The sequence below is a fragment of the Euprymna scolopes genome, chromosome 14, assembly GCF_053919585.1.
Source record: "Euprymna scolopes isolate OS-2025 chromosome 14, ASM5391958v1, whole genome shotgun sequence".
NCBI classification, from domain to species: Eukaryota; Metazoa; Mollusca; class Cephalopoda; order Sepiida; family Sepiolidae; genus Euprymna; species Euprymna scolopes.
Genome location: NC_136495.1, coordinates 73,731,734 through 73,745,194, shown reverse-complemented (window position 1 = coordinate 73,745,194; position 13,461 = coordinate 73,731,734). Strand labels below are relative to the sequence as shown.

The following is a 13,461-nucleotide window of genomic DNA, read 5'->3' as shown; positions in this document are numbered from 1 at the left end:
ATTTTTCAATATCTTTTGTTTGAGAGATCGCTCTTTCTAATGATGCTGCGTTTGTGCCTGTATGATGCGGATAAGTTTTTAGCAGACATACGAACACACAAACGTTTGAGATTTATTTAATAAACTAGCAGGGCTATCTAGTGTTGCTCGGGACTGTATAAAACGAGAAAAATGAAGTTACTTATGAACATACCTGTTATTAGGATAGAGGAATTTTTGATGTTTATGTATCATTTGCTATCTTGAGCAAAAGGATATTTTACCTACCCTAGGACATGTATTACATAACATATCTATGAAATAATTGTAGCTTCCCTAGGACAGGAAATTTACAGCACTTGTATGAAATAATTTTACCTTTTCTGAGGACTGGTAATGTACAACACCTTATCTACCCTCGGACAGGTAATGTAAATACATATGAAACAATTTAATGTACTCTCGACAGGTATTGTACAACATATATGAACTAATTCCTCTTCCCACCAATGCCACCATAATTGTAAGAAAAATGAAATCCTATTTAGAAGATGGATCATTAGGATTTTCATATTAGTACATAAATACATTGTCTTGGTTAGTGGTTAGGCAACCCTTGCTTTGCCATAAAATTCATCATTACTGTGTTTATTCTCCCATCACAAACACCACCGACAATATAATTTTAAGTGAAATGATTTCATTTCTGGAAGGTGACTCAGCAGGTTTTCCAAATTAATACATAAATACATTGAGGAATTTAAAATGATTACTGATACCCTATCCAAGATTGGGTACCTGCTTGATGTGATTAGGTCCGTTATGCAAAGAAAAATAACTGAGTTCTCTGAAACTAAAGTTAAAACAGTGAGTAAATGTCCAATATGTCTTTTACTGTGGTTGAAGACTGAGAAATTTGCCAAACAAATCGGTTCAACGGTTCAAAAATGTTATTTTGCTTCAAATATGCATGTTGTGTTCTCTACAAAAACCTTAATGCCATCCTATCGAAAAGATGTTCCAACCCCCCCCCCCTCATCATCATAATAATAATATAACTTACAATTTTAAATGTTGTTGCGGTGCCTATTATGTGGGTCGAACAACGTTGAGATTGGATGGGAAAATCCAACAGCACATACCTAGCAAAATCAGAAATAGGACATACCAAGCAACTGACATACTTGCCAATACATATGGGTCTTCAATAACTGACCATTTCATTAAAAACCCATCATGTGCAGCGAACTTCAGCACAAATTCTTTTTCTTCAATTCTGAGTTGTGCTCAATCCATATTAATCTAAAGATTTTGGAGACTATTCACGTTTGGTTGAGGAGGCCTTCTCTCTGCAAACAAGGAGTGTCTTATGTTTGAGCATGATTAATCTCTAGGATCTTTGAAAATATAACGTTGCTTTATTTTAATCGCTTGCTTTTATATATATAATATATATTACAGATGATTTTTCATATATTTTAGTTTCAAAACTATTATACTGCAAACTGAATGTCTTGTTTTGATCATCTTTGCTTAATCATTTTTTATTTGCAAGATTGGCAATTTTTTTCTTTTTGATTGGCCTTCAGGATAAAACCAGTTTATTTTGAACAAAAAAAATGATTGCAAAGAACTATTAACATTTTTTTCATGCTTCTTCGTTATTAGAGCAAAAATAAAAATATTAAATTGCACATAAAACCAATGGTATCTACTTATTGTGTCGCAGTAATGAACATATTCAAAAATTATAAAGATAAGGTAGAAAATTATTAATGAAGTTTTTGGTAATTCACAAAAATTGAATTTGCTAAATCAGCCTAAGAATTTCAGAAAATTATTACCTCCCTTGTTATAAGTCAAACTCTTCGATTTTTTTTTTTTTTTTTTTTTTTTAGCAAAACTCGGTTTTCACTAATTGTCTTCAAAAACTAATTTTTTTTAACCTCAATATATTCTCAAAGTATGCTGATTCTTTGATATATAATTGCTACTATTTGGGATTATGCTGACGAGTGCACTGTCAAAGAGAATTAGGCAGCAAGATGTTTGTTTGCATTGCATTAAAATTTCTGCATGTTAGTACAGTCAGTGAAGTAGGAAAGTTTATCAGTTTGATAGAAGAAATGAGAATAAAGTTTTCTAGCATCTAGGGACCCCTTCAGTGAGGGGGTAAGATTTTGCTGCCTTAGTCAAGAGGGCACAAGGGCTATAACCTTCTTTTCAATAAAGCTAACACTTGAATATCCATTTGTACATTTTTAGACAAACTTCCCTCAAACAACTTTTTGTGAATTGGTTACCTATTTGATTAATTTTTAGGTGTGGTTGCAGGGGGGGGATGTTTTAAATTTCTTGTTTACAAAATCTAGATGTCCTTGTAATGATCAATATTATTGACAGTAATAGCCATACCCCTCTCTGCCACACACCTTCTGCATCTATACACCTTCAATTTGTTTCACTTCGATTCTGTTTATCCTTTCACTATATCAATTTGTTCTCAGTCTATCTAATACTTGAGATGGTTAAACGGTCTAGTTATCATTTTGATTGACTTGTTACATGAGCAGCTTCCTATTGGTCAAAGTCATTGATATAATATCACCGATCACCCCCATCTCACACACTAATGCCACATGACCCCTATGCCAAAGAAAAAAAACTTTATTCATTTATTTTAAAAAAATTTTTTCCATTATATACACTCTAAAAATTGTACATGCAAAGTGCAAATTTTGTTTTCTAAATCCTGTTCCTCCTTTTAGAGTTAATCTTCACTAATCCAGCTTTGTGGAGTTAATAAGATTTTAGCTTGGAGTTATGTTTCACTTTAAGTGATAAATGTCATCTTTCAATCATAATGGAGATGGATTTCACACGCTCACACTAGATATCCCAGTCGCGCATGACTGCTTCCAGTTTCTGTCTCTCAAACTTGGCATCCCTTGCAATTACATTTGTGTATGTGAGTATTCTATTTTTGGAGTAGGTAGAACGAATAACTTCATTTACTGCTCTCTAATAATGGTCTGCAAACTGAACGTCTTGCTTTGACGATACAGACAGAAGTTCACCATAGATTTGTTTGATCGGATGGGTTTTCCATGTGATTTTGGGCTCTTGTACTATTCAGGTGTTTTTCCAACTTTTTTGTAAAGTCTGTCATTTGAAATAGGAGTATGGACTGTATTATAGATTTAACAATTTTCATTAATGTTTTTGCCGAGATGTGATGTCCTATATTTTGCTCAAATGAAATAAAAGCATCCCATGCTGTCTCCTTTTTGATGTGAAGTTATAGAAATCCTTTTCCTGAATATGATTTCCTCTTTCAGTCAAATCTCTCTTCCTAACGGTTCAGTTTTATTTACCGACTTGCACTAAAATTTAGTTTTAGTGTTTTGCAACTTTTTTTTTTTTTTTTTTTTTTTTTTTTTTCAAGTAAATTTATTTGATTTGGACTAAATTATTATGGTTTGCTTTCATTTCAACTCGCAGGGGAGTGCTTGATCTTGTCAGACAGTGAAATCCACTTAAATATGTTTTAATTCATGCAGATTTCATATTATTCCAAAGCCAGTTCTTTATTGAATATTATATTGTACCTAATACAATGATTTTAAAAGTTAAAGAAAAAAATGACTTTGGTGCCATCAGCTAGATACCAAAACATTTAGTGCTTCAGCTGTGTTCCTACCAGTTGAGATCAGAAAGATTTAAAATTAAATCAAGTCTAGCTATGATTGAATTTGTGCATGCAATTTATTATGTTAGGGGTTAAATGTGTTCTTTGATAGAAGCTTGATTGAGTTTGAATAAAATACGTATTAGATATGTTCGAAGCCAAAACAACACATTACAAAAACATTTTTATTTGAAATTTTATAAATATATTTCAAAGTTATACTTCATCTTCAGTATTTCTTTGCCATGTTGTTGGAGCAGATAATCAGTTAGTAGAAATCCGTTTGTTGATTTTCAGTGTTTGCAAATGTCTGAATTGTGCGTTCGTCATGCTGTATTCACGTTAAGGGTGTGTGTTCCTTGATAGATAAATGTGAATACAGCATGACCAACGCACCGATCCGACATGTGAAAACCCTATTGTGAAAAACAACAGACTTCTACTTATTGATTTTGGCTTCAAACGTCTCTAATACGTATCTTCTATGAATATAAAAGCGAAAATGTATGTATGTGTGTTCGCTTTTTCTGTGTCTACAAAAGGCTTCTTTCAGAGAAGTGGTTGCTCGCTTAACAACTTTTAAAAACTTTTTATATCACATACAAATCGTAATATCTCACAGTTAACAACAAAGCTCACCTGTCTATTTAATTTGCTCGATTTCGGGAAGATAAATATTCAATATTTGTCGCTCACCACATATAACATCTTGGGGGCGAGGAAAAAAGGCGTTCAGCAGTAAATGAAATCCTACAGTCAAACTGACCTCATTAACTCATTAAAACGAGCACCTGCTAAATCCAGCTAATTAAATAAATTCAAACGTGTTTCCGTAAGCATGTCGCGGTGGGGCAATGGTTAACGTCGCACTTTTTTTTTTTCACTTTACAACTTAAAACTTTATGTCACATGTAAAATGTTTTTGACTTGTGATGATAATCGTAATATCTCACAGTTAACAATGAAGCTCGCCTGTCTATTTAATTTACTCGATTTTGGGAAGATAAATATTCAATATTTGTCGCTCGCTGCATGTGGCTTAGTCTTTTTCCTATAACATCTTCGGGGGGGGGGGGAGCGTTCAGCAGTAAATAAATACTATCCCGCAGTCAAAACTTGACCTCATTTAAAACGAGCACCTGCTAAATCCAACTAATTAAATAAATTCAAACGTGTTTCCGTTAGCATCTCGCGGTGGGGCAATAGTTAACATCGCACTTTTTTTTTTCTTCTTCACACTTTAATTTACAACTTTGCCTCAATGGTTCGGTTTCGATCCTCATACTTTTTTTTTTTTACCCCCCCCCCCCCCCCCTCCAACACCTGGCCAACGCCGGGTACCCCTCGCTAGTATTTTAATAGAAATAAGTCGGCAAGTTGAAATGAACATTTTGCATTTCAAATGGCGGTGTTTCTGTATGCATTATTCATCCATCCAAACAAGGATTTTACTCATTATAAACCATCCTTGGTGTATGATTATTATTTCCTGTTAATATGTGACCAGTAGTTTAAGAGTTTATCAGTTAAATACTTTCACACACATGTCTGTTTTATTTATATAGATTAAAATGAACTATTTTAACCTCTTTAATTCTGCTATCAAACTTATTGTTTTTGATCAAAATTTGACTTTAGTTTTTAACATTTTGAAAAAATAAAAGTAACTTTGGGGCTGGCTCTAGTTGGTTAAAATCTTGACCAAAACTTAAAGAAATAAATTATCTTTCTTGTCCTGGAAATATACTTTTGGGGGAACTTTTACTTTTTAATTACTTGAAAGTTATTTAATTTTTATTAAATTATTAAACAGTAATTTTGTTTTAATCTGTAAATTTTTTTGAGGTGCTTCTTTATAATTACACTTAATGAAAAAATACAGAAAAATATTTCTGATGAATGTACTCATCATAAAACGAAGATGGCATATTCCAAAGATCATGTAAATTGATAAAATGTTTAGAATTTTTAGTGATTATTTTATTTTTTTTAAATACAAATAAAATCTGGTTTAATTGAATTGTCACTCTTGAATTTTGGCAAAATTTAAAACCAGATGGTGGCTCATGGCCTCCACCACTTCCTCATGAAACTTGATTTTCTTAAAAAAAAAAAAAAATTTATCAATTTGTGATTTTTAGAATGTTAAGAGTACAGATATTAAAGATTTTTTTTTTCTGTTTTAATTTCTTTTTATACAAATAAGTGTAATTCTAAATAAGTAATATTATTGAATAGTTTTCAAAACTTTCAGCCTTTTAATACAGGAGTATTTGTTAAGATAGTGAAATCAATTAAAATGCTTCTGAATTTCTTTAAAATTTCTAAGGATTTACAACACGATATAATAAAATTTGTTATTGCATTTGTGATTTTAAAATAATTTTTATATGAGGTATAAAAGAAAGATCGTCTAATTATGTGATGTTGCAACGGATACTGCAGTTGAACCCAATTCAGTTGTTCTGTGAAAACTTTTTGGTACTCCTGGGTGCCCGGCATTGCCCAGAAGTTTGGAGGTGTGTTGAGCAAAAGAAAAAAGTGGTTGTAAGCAGGCAGGCTCGAACCCGTACCATGAAGGAGGAAAACAACATGGAAAAAAAAGTGACATCTTTGCTATTGCGTCTATCACCAAACTTCAAGTAGCAAACATTTAAATTAAGGCTAAACAATCGAAAAGAGGGATGACTTTCGAAAATATCAGTGAAAAAAAGCGATCCCCCCCCCTCCTTGTAGAAAAGTGCCCAGTTGAGGGTGAATTAATTAATGTCTTTAGCCAATTTTTCGATATGTCGTCTGAAGAGTTGAGCTTCAAAACAATACCAATCTTGTGAAAATCTGTCGCTTTTGTCAAAGGTTTTAGGCAGACATACATGCATTTAAACACAGGTGAGATTTATATTATAGATATTTTATTTAAACCTGTGCAATCCGTTATGATCATCACTGATTTAAAAATGTTTTGGACACATCTACTGGATTCGTACTTACGTTTTGAATTTAATGGGTTTTTTTTTGTTTTTTTTCACATGTGAAATATTCACATTTTTAAACTGTTTGCAATTATTCAGATGGCAGTGGCCACCATCAACAACCGTAGTTTACTTTGTTGGGGAGGGGAGCAGGCTTCCACCGGGCAACATCAGTTAACAGCACCTGCTAGTATAATATATTACCTATACACTTAAAAAAATAGCCAGAACTGAACATATACTTCCTATATGGGATGGAGAATGAAGATTGTCGAAAAAAAAAAAAAAAAAAACACAAAAAAACAACTGCGCTTCAAATTCTGAGATTGAAAATCCAAATTTTGAATGTGTTTAATTTTTCGTCTTGTGTTTTGAAGTGTGAAATTCATTGAATGTTATTTTAGATTAGCATAGAAAAAAAATAATTCCATTATTTTTATGAAAGAGGCTTTTTAAATCTTTAAAGTAAAAATTTTCTTTTAGAAAGCCCAATTTTGCCAATATACCATTAGAGAATGTTTTAAAGAATCAATACCAAAAAGTGTGTGTGTGTGTGTGTGTATATATATATATATATATACATGCACACTACTGTAGAAGTTTTAAAATTACAATTGTTTCTGCAATTTGTCAGTTAAATGATACCATAATGTATGGTGACCAAAAGGGCAAAAGAAAATATATTAAGCTAAAAATAAGAGTGGTGAATGACAAGGTGCACTCTGGACTTTTATGACAGAGGCATTGTTCATTGCTGGCATTGAGAATGATGGTGCCTATGTATAAAATAAAAAAATAAAAAATAAAAAAATACTCTAGCACAGTCCATTTTTAATGATACCAATTTGTAACTCTTCAACTTTTTGAGCTAAAAATAGGCTTTACTTTTGGAACGACTCTCGTATGACTTCTGCATTTTAAACATTAACTGAAGTACATTGTTTTAAAATTTAACATGTAATTGGTGTTTTTGTTTTTTTTAGGTGGGGGTGTCTGAATTTTCAGCAAGAACTATTAATTTCTTCTCTCTTACTAGTGATTGTGAGAATAAAATATCTTTTTGCATTTAAACTTTGTTGCGGTGTAGATTGTATATGCTTTTGCCATTTGGGATGGTGATTTTTTAAAAAATAAAAAGTGAAATTACTGTATATTTCAGCATATAAGGCGACCATCAGATAGGACGAGTTACAAAATTGGAACAAATTGTCATAAATTTATCATATCGGTTGTATAAGATGACTGCTAAATCCTGAAACCATGTTTGTTCAGCCTAGGCTACAGAATGCAACACCCGGTATCTTATGAACTTGGTTTTTAAAGATGATTTTTAACTTTAAGGATTATCTTATATGCCAAAATATATTGTATATGAATTGATGAAATCAACGATTTTAGCAGAATAGCTCTGTTTATGAATCTATAATATCTACTTTGATGGCAAAAAAATAAAAAGCGATTAAATCTCAAAGGTGGTTGTTATTGCCAGTCCTTGCATAATTGTTTTTGTTTATCAAATGCAAAAATAAATATTGATTTTTAGAACTGATCAGCTGTTGGAAATTCAGCGTTTGAATATGCATTTGTTCATCGCAAAGTTTGTGATAACATTTTGACTGCCATTGATATTTTTTTTTTCTTTGTGCGTGAAAAAAGTATTCTAAATCAACATTTCGTATGGGTGTGCATACTTAGTGTTGAAGTTAGGGTGTGTTGAACATACGTGCATGACTGATAGTCTGTTATGTGAAATAAGCTTTTGACATTTTAAGTGAAGATATCTCTTCAGATATGTGAAATTTGAATTTGCTGTGAGATATTGGATCATCTATTATATAAATCTCACTTGTCTGTTTAAATGTATGTTTGTATGTCTGCCTAAAACTTTCGACAGGTGACACAAGATCAGTAACATTTAGATCGACCCTTCGGACAACAACTATCAGAAAATTGGTAAAAAAAACATTAATTCCTTCACCCTCCACTGGATACTTTTCTACAGGGAGGGGTTGCTTTTATTGCCAATATTTTCGAAAGTCATCACCTCTTTTCAATTGTCTAGCCTTAATTTAAACCCATGTCACTTCCAGTTTGGCAATGGGTGTAACAGCAAAGACATCACCCCCCCCCGTTCTTTTCCTCCTTTGTGGTACGGGTTTGAGCCTGCCTGCCTGTTACCACTTTTTTTTTTTCTTTTTTCTCAACACACCTTCAAACACCTGGGAACCCAGGCTAGTTATTAATAGATTAAAAAAAAAAAAAAAAATTATACAATCTCCCATATGTACATTTATTTAACAAATTTTAATTTTACAAATAAAAAAGGCATAAAAACATTAAAAAAACAAAAAAAAAATTACATATAGAATGGGAAGATTTATCCTTGAAACTAACAAAAAATATATTTCGCCTGCTTTGAGTATTACATTTTTTCTAAACGGTTCATTTCTTGTAAGTAAAAAAAAAAAAAAATATTCGAGCTAAGATCAAAACCCAAACCTAAAGACCTGGAGTCAATTAAAACAATCATTACACCAGCTTGACATGGCTTTTCAAGAGCATTTCCAAACCAACTCATACTTAACATAAGGAAACTGTCATTTTTCACGATCGCCCATGTGCAGTCGTGAAACAGTTGAAAACCAGTGGTCTCCCATGTACAAATTTTTCAATTTTGACCCCTTAGTGCTTTTTTCTGCATGAAAACAGATTAAAGTTTTCCACACGTTCGAATATCCTATATACCAGATTTTGAGTCTGTAGATTAAATATTCGTTGAGTATATGTGTCTCTCACACACACATTCTCACTTTTAGATATATAGATTTATTTTATAATAACTATAATAAAATTAATTTTATAAAAAAAAAATATATAATTGTGTTGTAATAACAAATAATTAATAACATAAATAAAATTAAATAAAAAAAAATATAGAAATGTTCTTAAGTATTTTAAGAACAATCTAGACTTTCAAGATAGCACAATTGTTTATTTAATTAACTTTTTTTTCAACCTAATAAGAATAATCTAGAACAATCAGAAAATTACACCACTTGCAATAGTCAATTTTTGTAAACAGTTGTTAACTGGTGAACTAATGACTCTTTAACGCCGGCAATACTTCTAGGACATCATTCCAGTCAAAATAAACTTAAAAAAGACAATTCCCAACATAAACTAAAGAATTGAATTTTAGGTAAATACAAAGATTTACCTCATTGGCCAAAGTTTTATATTTTCGGAGGAAGCCAGTTCAACCTGCCTAGGGTGAATACTGTACTACAATAAAAAAAAAATAAAAAAAAAAAAGTTTAACTGCTGCAAAATTAGTATCTTTACCACTCCCTCCCATATCACCCATCTCTGTTCAAACATTTTGTCTAGACATTGTGGCTGTGAATTTGTCTGTTTCAAGCTAGTAGGATTTTCATCTATAAATGTTTTATGCTTTGGCCTGGAGGAGAGGCGGTGCGGCAACTAGGTCTAATAATTTTCTTCTTTTTTTTTTTAATGGTTAATTGTATAATTACTTTGTATTGTTTGTCTTTGTTAGGCTTATCAGTCAACAAATTAGTCAGAGCGCAAGGCTTGTAATACCAGGGTACATTCGCCGTGATGCATTTAGTTTTCTTCGCTTTTGTCAAGGTCACCAAAGATTGCTCACCACTAGCAGTATCAGTGATGACAATTCGTTTTTCCACTCCATCATGGAAAAACGAACATTGGATATTTAAATGACTTCTACAAATGCTGACTTCACTGGTTTCAATATGCCAATGTAACATTTCAGTTTTAAGAGCAAAAAAACTGCTGAAACACCTTCATTTATTAATTTTTTTCCTGAAAAGTAAGATGTACAAATCCATAAGCCCCCCCCCGCCCCCTCGAGGAAAAAAAAAATAAAAATCTTTCATTAGCTGTAACAAAGAAAATTTTGTATACCAGAAATCATAAATTGATCAAGTAGTTTTATTTTCATTAATAAAATGATTTTTAACCGATTAATGGGAATTTGTAGGCATTATGATTACATGGTTGATTATAGACTCTTTTTTCTGGAGAACTATTTTAAGGGGAGTTAACCTTTGATGAATTGTAGTCCTTTCAATGCACCCTTTCCCATGTTAAGAAGGCTTTCTAAAATTTGAATTGTTTGGAATTATCTCCTGTCATTCAAATTATTTTCAACATGTTAAGATTGTTGGTTGCTGTTTAACCATATATTTATTTTTAAATAAAACATGATAAATTTACATGTTCTTTTCTTTCTGTCACAGGTACATACAACACAAAGATTTTTACTTATTTTATTTTTTTCATTGATTGGGGCGGGGGCGATATGGACTTGCAGCAACTCTTGAATGCATTCTCCAATTAAGTGTAACATTAACGTGGGTGAAGGTTTATCCCTTATTACTCGACTTGTACATTATTTTACAAAATGGGTACTTGTACAGTTTAATCAAGACATTAAAAAATATCAAAAAGTTTAAATTGTATGTATCTGTTATGGAATGAAGTTCTCCGAAAAGAAAAAAAAAAAAAAAAAATTTCACTTGATTTCATCAAGTAGTTTTTGTTTTACAGTGAAAAAACAATTTATGATACTAAGCAAAAGGTTCGATTTTTTAGGAAGAAAAGCTAGTTATTAAAGATGGGAAGGGAGTGTCAGCACTTGACATGCAGTTATCTCCCCTTGGTGCTTATAAACTCCAAACAAAAATTAAAACAAAAAACAAGATGTCTGCTTTCAATGCGCTCCCATAAAAACGTGTTCTTCCACTGTAAAAAAAAATATTTGATCAAATTAAGTGAAATTTTTTTCGGAGATCTTCAGTTCTAAACATTTGTACAATATAACCTTTTTTTTTTTTTTTTTTTTTTTTTTTTCTCGATATTTTCATTTTTTAATGTCTTGATTAAACTGTATAAGTACCAAAAAATGTGCTCAATTGTACATAACTCTGTTTAAATACCTCTTCATTTTATTTTTATCTTTATAGCTATCGGTGTTTATATCTATGCTGGTATCGGGATCACAGCTGGTGCTCACCGTTTGTGGGCTCACAAGGCATACAAGGCTAAAATACCTTTGAAAGCTCTTCTGGCCTCCATGCAGTCAACAGCATTCCAGGTGGGTCAATGAAAACCAAATAATTTGTTTTTGTTGAATCTCTGTGTGTGTGTATAATAGGAAAAAGAGCCCCGGATTGAATGTGGAACCCCCCCCCCCCCTGACACCATATTATTACGGCTTTTACGTTATGTAATATTTAGTTTTGCGAGATGAGGTTTCAAGCATGTACTCGTGAATTGAGTGTTTAGTTGACGTTTATTAAAAACAATTGTTTCCTCTGAGACATTGCCATAAATTTATAAAATAAATTTTATTTTCATTTTTTTTTTTAAGTTTAAAAATAATTTTTATTTGTGGATTTATAACTGCATGTCTACCCCGGAGTATTTGGCTATCTTTGATATATAAAAGGCACTTTGCATGTGTGTGTGTTCTCTATTGACTCCCAGAATTCTGAGCATTTTTTTTTTTTTTTTTTTTTTTTTTTTTTTTTCATACACTTGTACCTTATGTGACTGGGAGTGTTCTCAGATAGTTTTTTTTTATCAGAAAACTTCTGATAAGTATTAAAAATCCATTTGAAAAATCTCATTGAAGAAGGAACAGTTCAATTTTAGCCAAAGTTAACACCGCAGAAGGGCCCAGCATATAAACTCAACAGTAGGTTCTTTGATAAGACAGGCACGCGTTTAAAATGAATGTTTCTATTTAGAGCACAATTGAACCAGGATACTTTTGTATTTAAAATTATAATTGAAGTCGTATAAAAATAATTTTATGAAACCAACAGTAAATTCTCTACAGTGCAATATAGATTACAATGTATTGTGGACTGTCACTCGAGTCATGTAAAGCTTCCTCCTGATGCACCGCTGTGGGGGCAATCAATTGATTTAATTGACGAATAGATAATTTCACTTATTTTTAAAACATAAGTGCCCCTGACTTGTCATAAATGTTTTTCTTAAAAAAACACAAACAAAGCAAATTACTTAGACATTTGGTTGGTTGGTTGTTTTTGTTTTATGGCATATCAACCCTTTTCGGGTTATTTAATGCCGAATCCAAAGATTTTGAAGAAAAATTTTTAATAGAATATATTTGTTTTCAAATCCGTTTCTATTTAACCCATAGTTGGGACCCTAACAGGTACTACCACTCCGGGTCAGAATGGACCTGGGAGCAATGGTAATTAAAGGGTGGCTCCACACTCCCCAAAGCCCGCAAACTGGGGCCTCACCACTGGATATAGTTTAAGGTCATATCCAGGACCTTAGACATTAGGAAGTATGTTAGTTGACTATAACCCATTGTACTATAGGTATTACATAATATTTGAAGATTAGACATTTAATCTAGTCATTATATCGTGAGGGAACCGGCAATGATTGGCTTGCGTGCAATTTTGATCCAAAAATAATTCATCTAAGCATAGATTCAAATGGATTTTATCTTAACATATTTAAAAAGTTATGTAACTGAGAATCGCAATCAACTGTTATATATTATGGCAAAGCTATTGATGCAACGTTGATTTAGGATGATAGAATTAGTCTGTGCTTGTGTCATGGGAATATTAAACACGTGACAAATATTTAAAAAAAAAATTAAAAACTGTTACAAAAAAACATTGTACATAAAACATTGTTACAAAAAAACATTGTACATAAAAAACAGTTACAAAAAAAACATTGTACATAAGTCAAAAACAATGAAACATTTTCCCTTGTATTACTAGATAT

The 13,461-nt window shown here is 31.8% G+C and overlaps 1 protein-coding gene across 10 annotated transcripts in view; it reads left to right on the top strand.

The window, feature by feature from the left end:
- LOC145293089 (stearoyl-CoA desaturase 5-like) overlaps positions 1 to 13,461 on the top strand; it is a 131,776-nt gene that overhangs the window by 107,217 nt on the left and 11,098 nt on the right. For 9 of the 10 annotated variants that reach the window (XM_080139457.1, XM_080139453.1, XM_080139460.1 and 6 more), the window contains one exon: positions 11,646 to 11,776. In XM_080139457.1, coding sequence (XP_079995583.1) covers positions 11,646 to 11,776 — 131 coding nt within the window. Of the gene's footprint in view, positions 1 to 10,304; positions 10,490 to 11,645; positions 11,777 to 13,461 lie in introns of those variants that run through there. The other variant, XM_080139464.1, reaches the window with a different exon arrangement.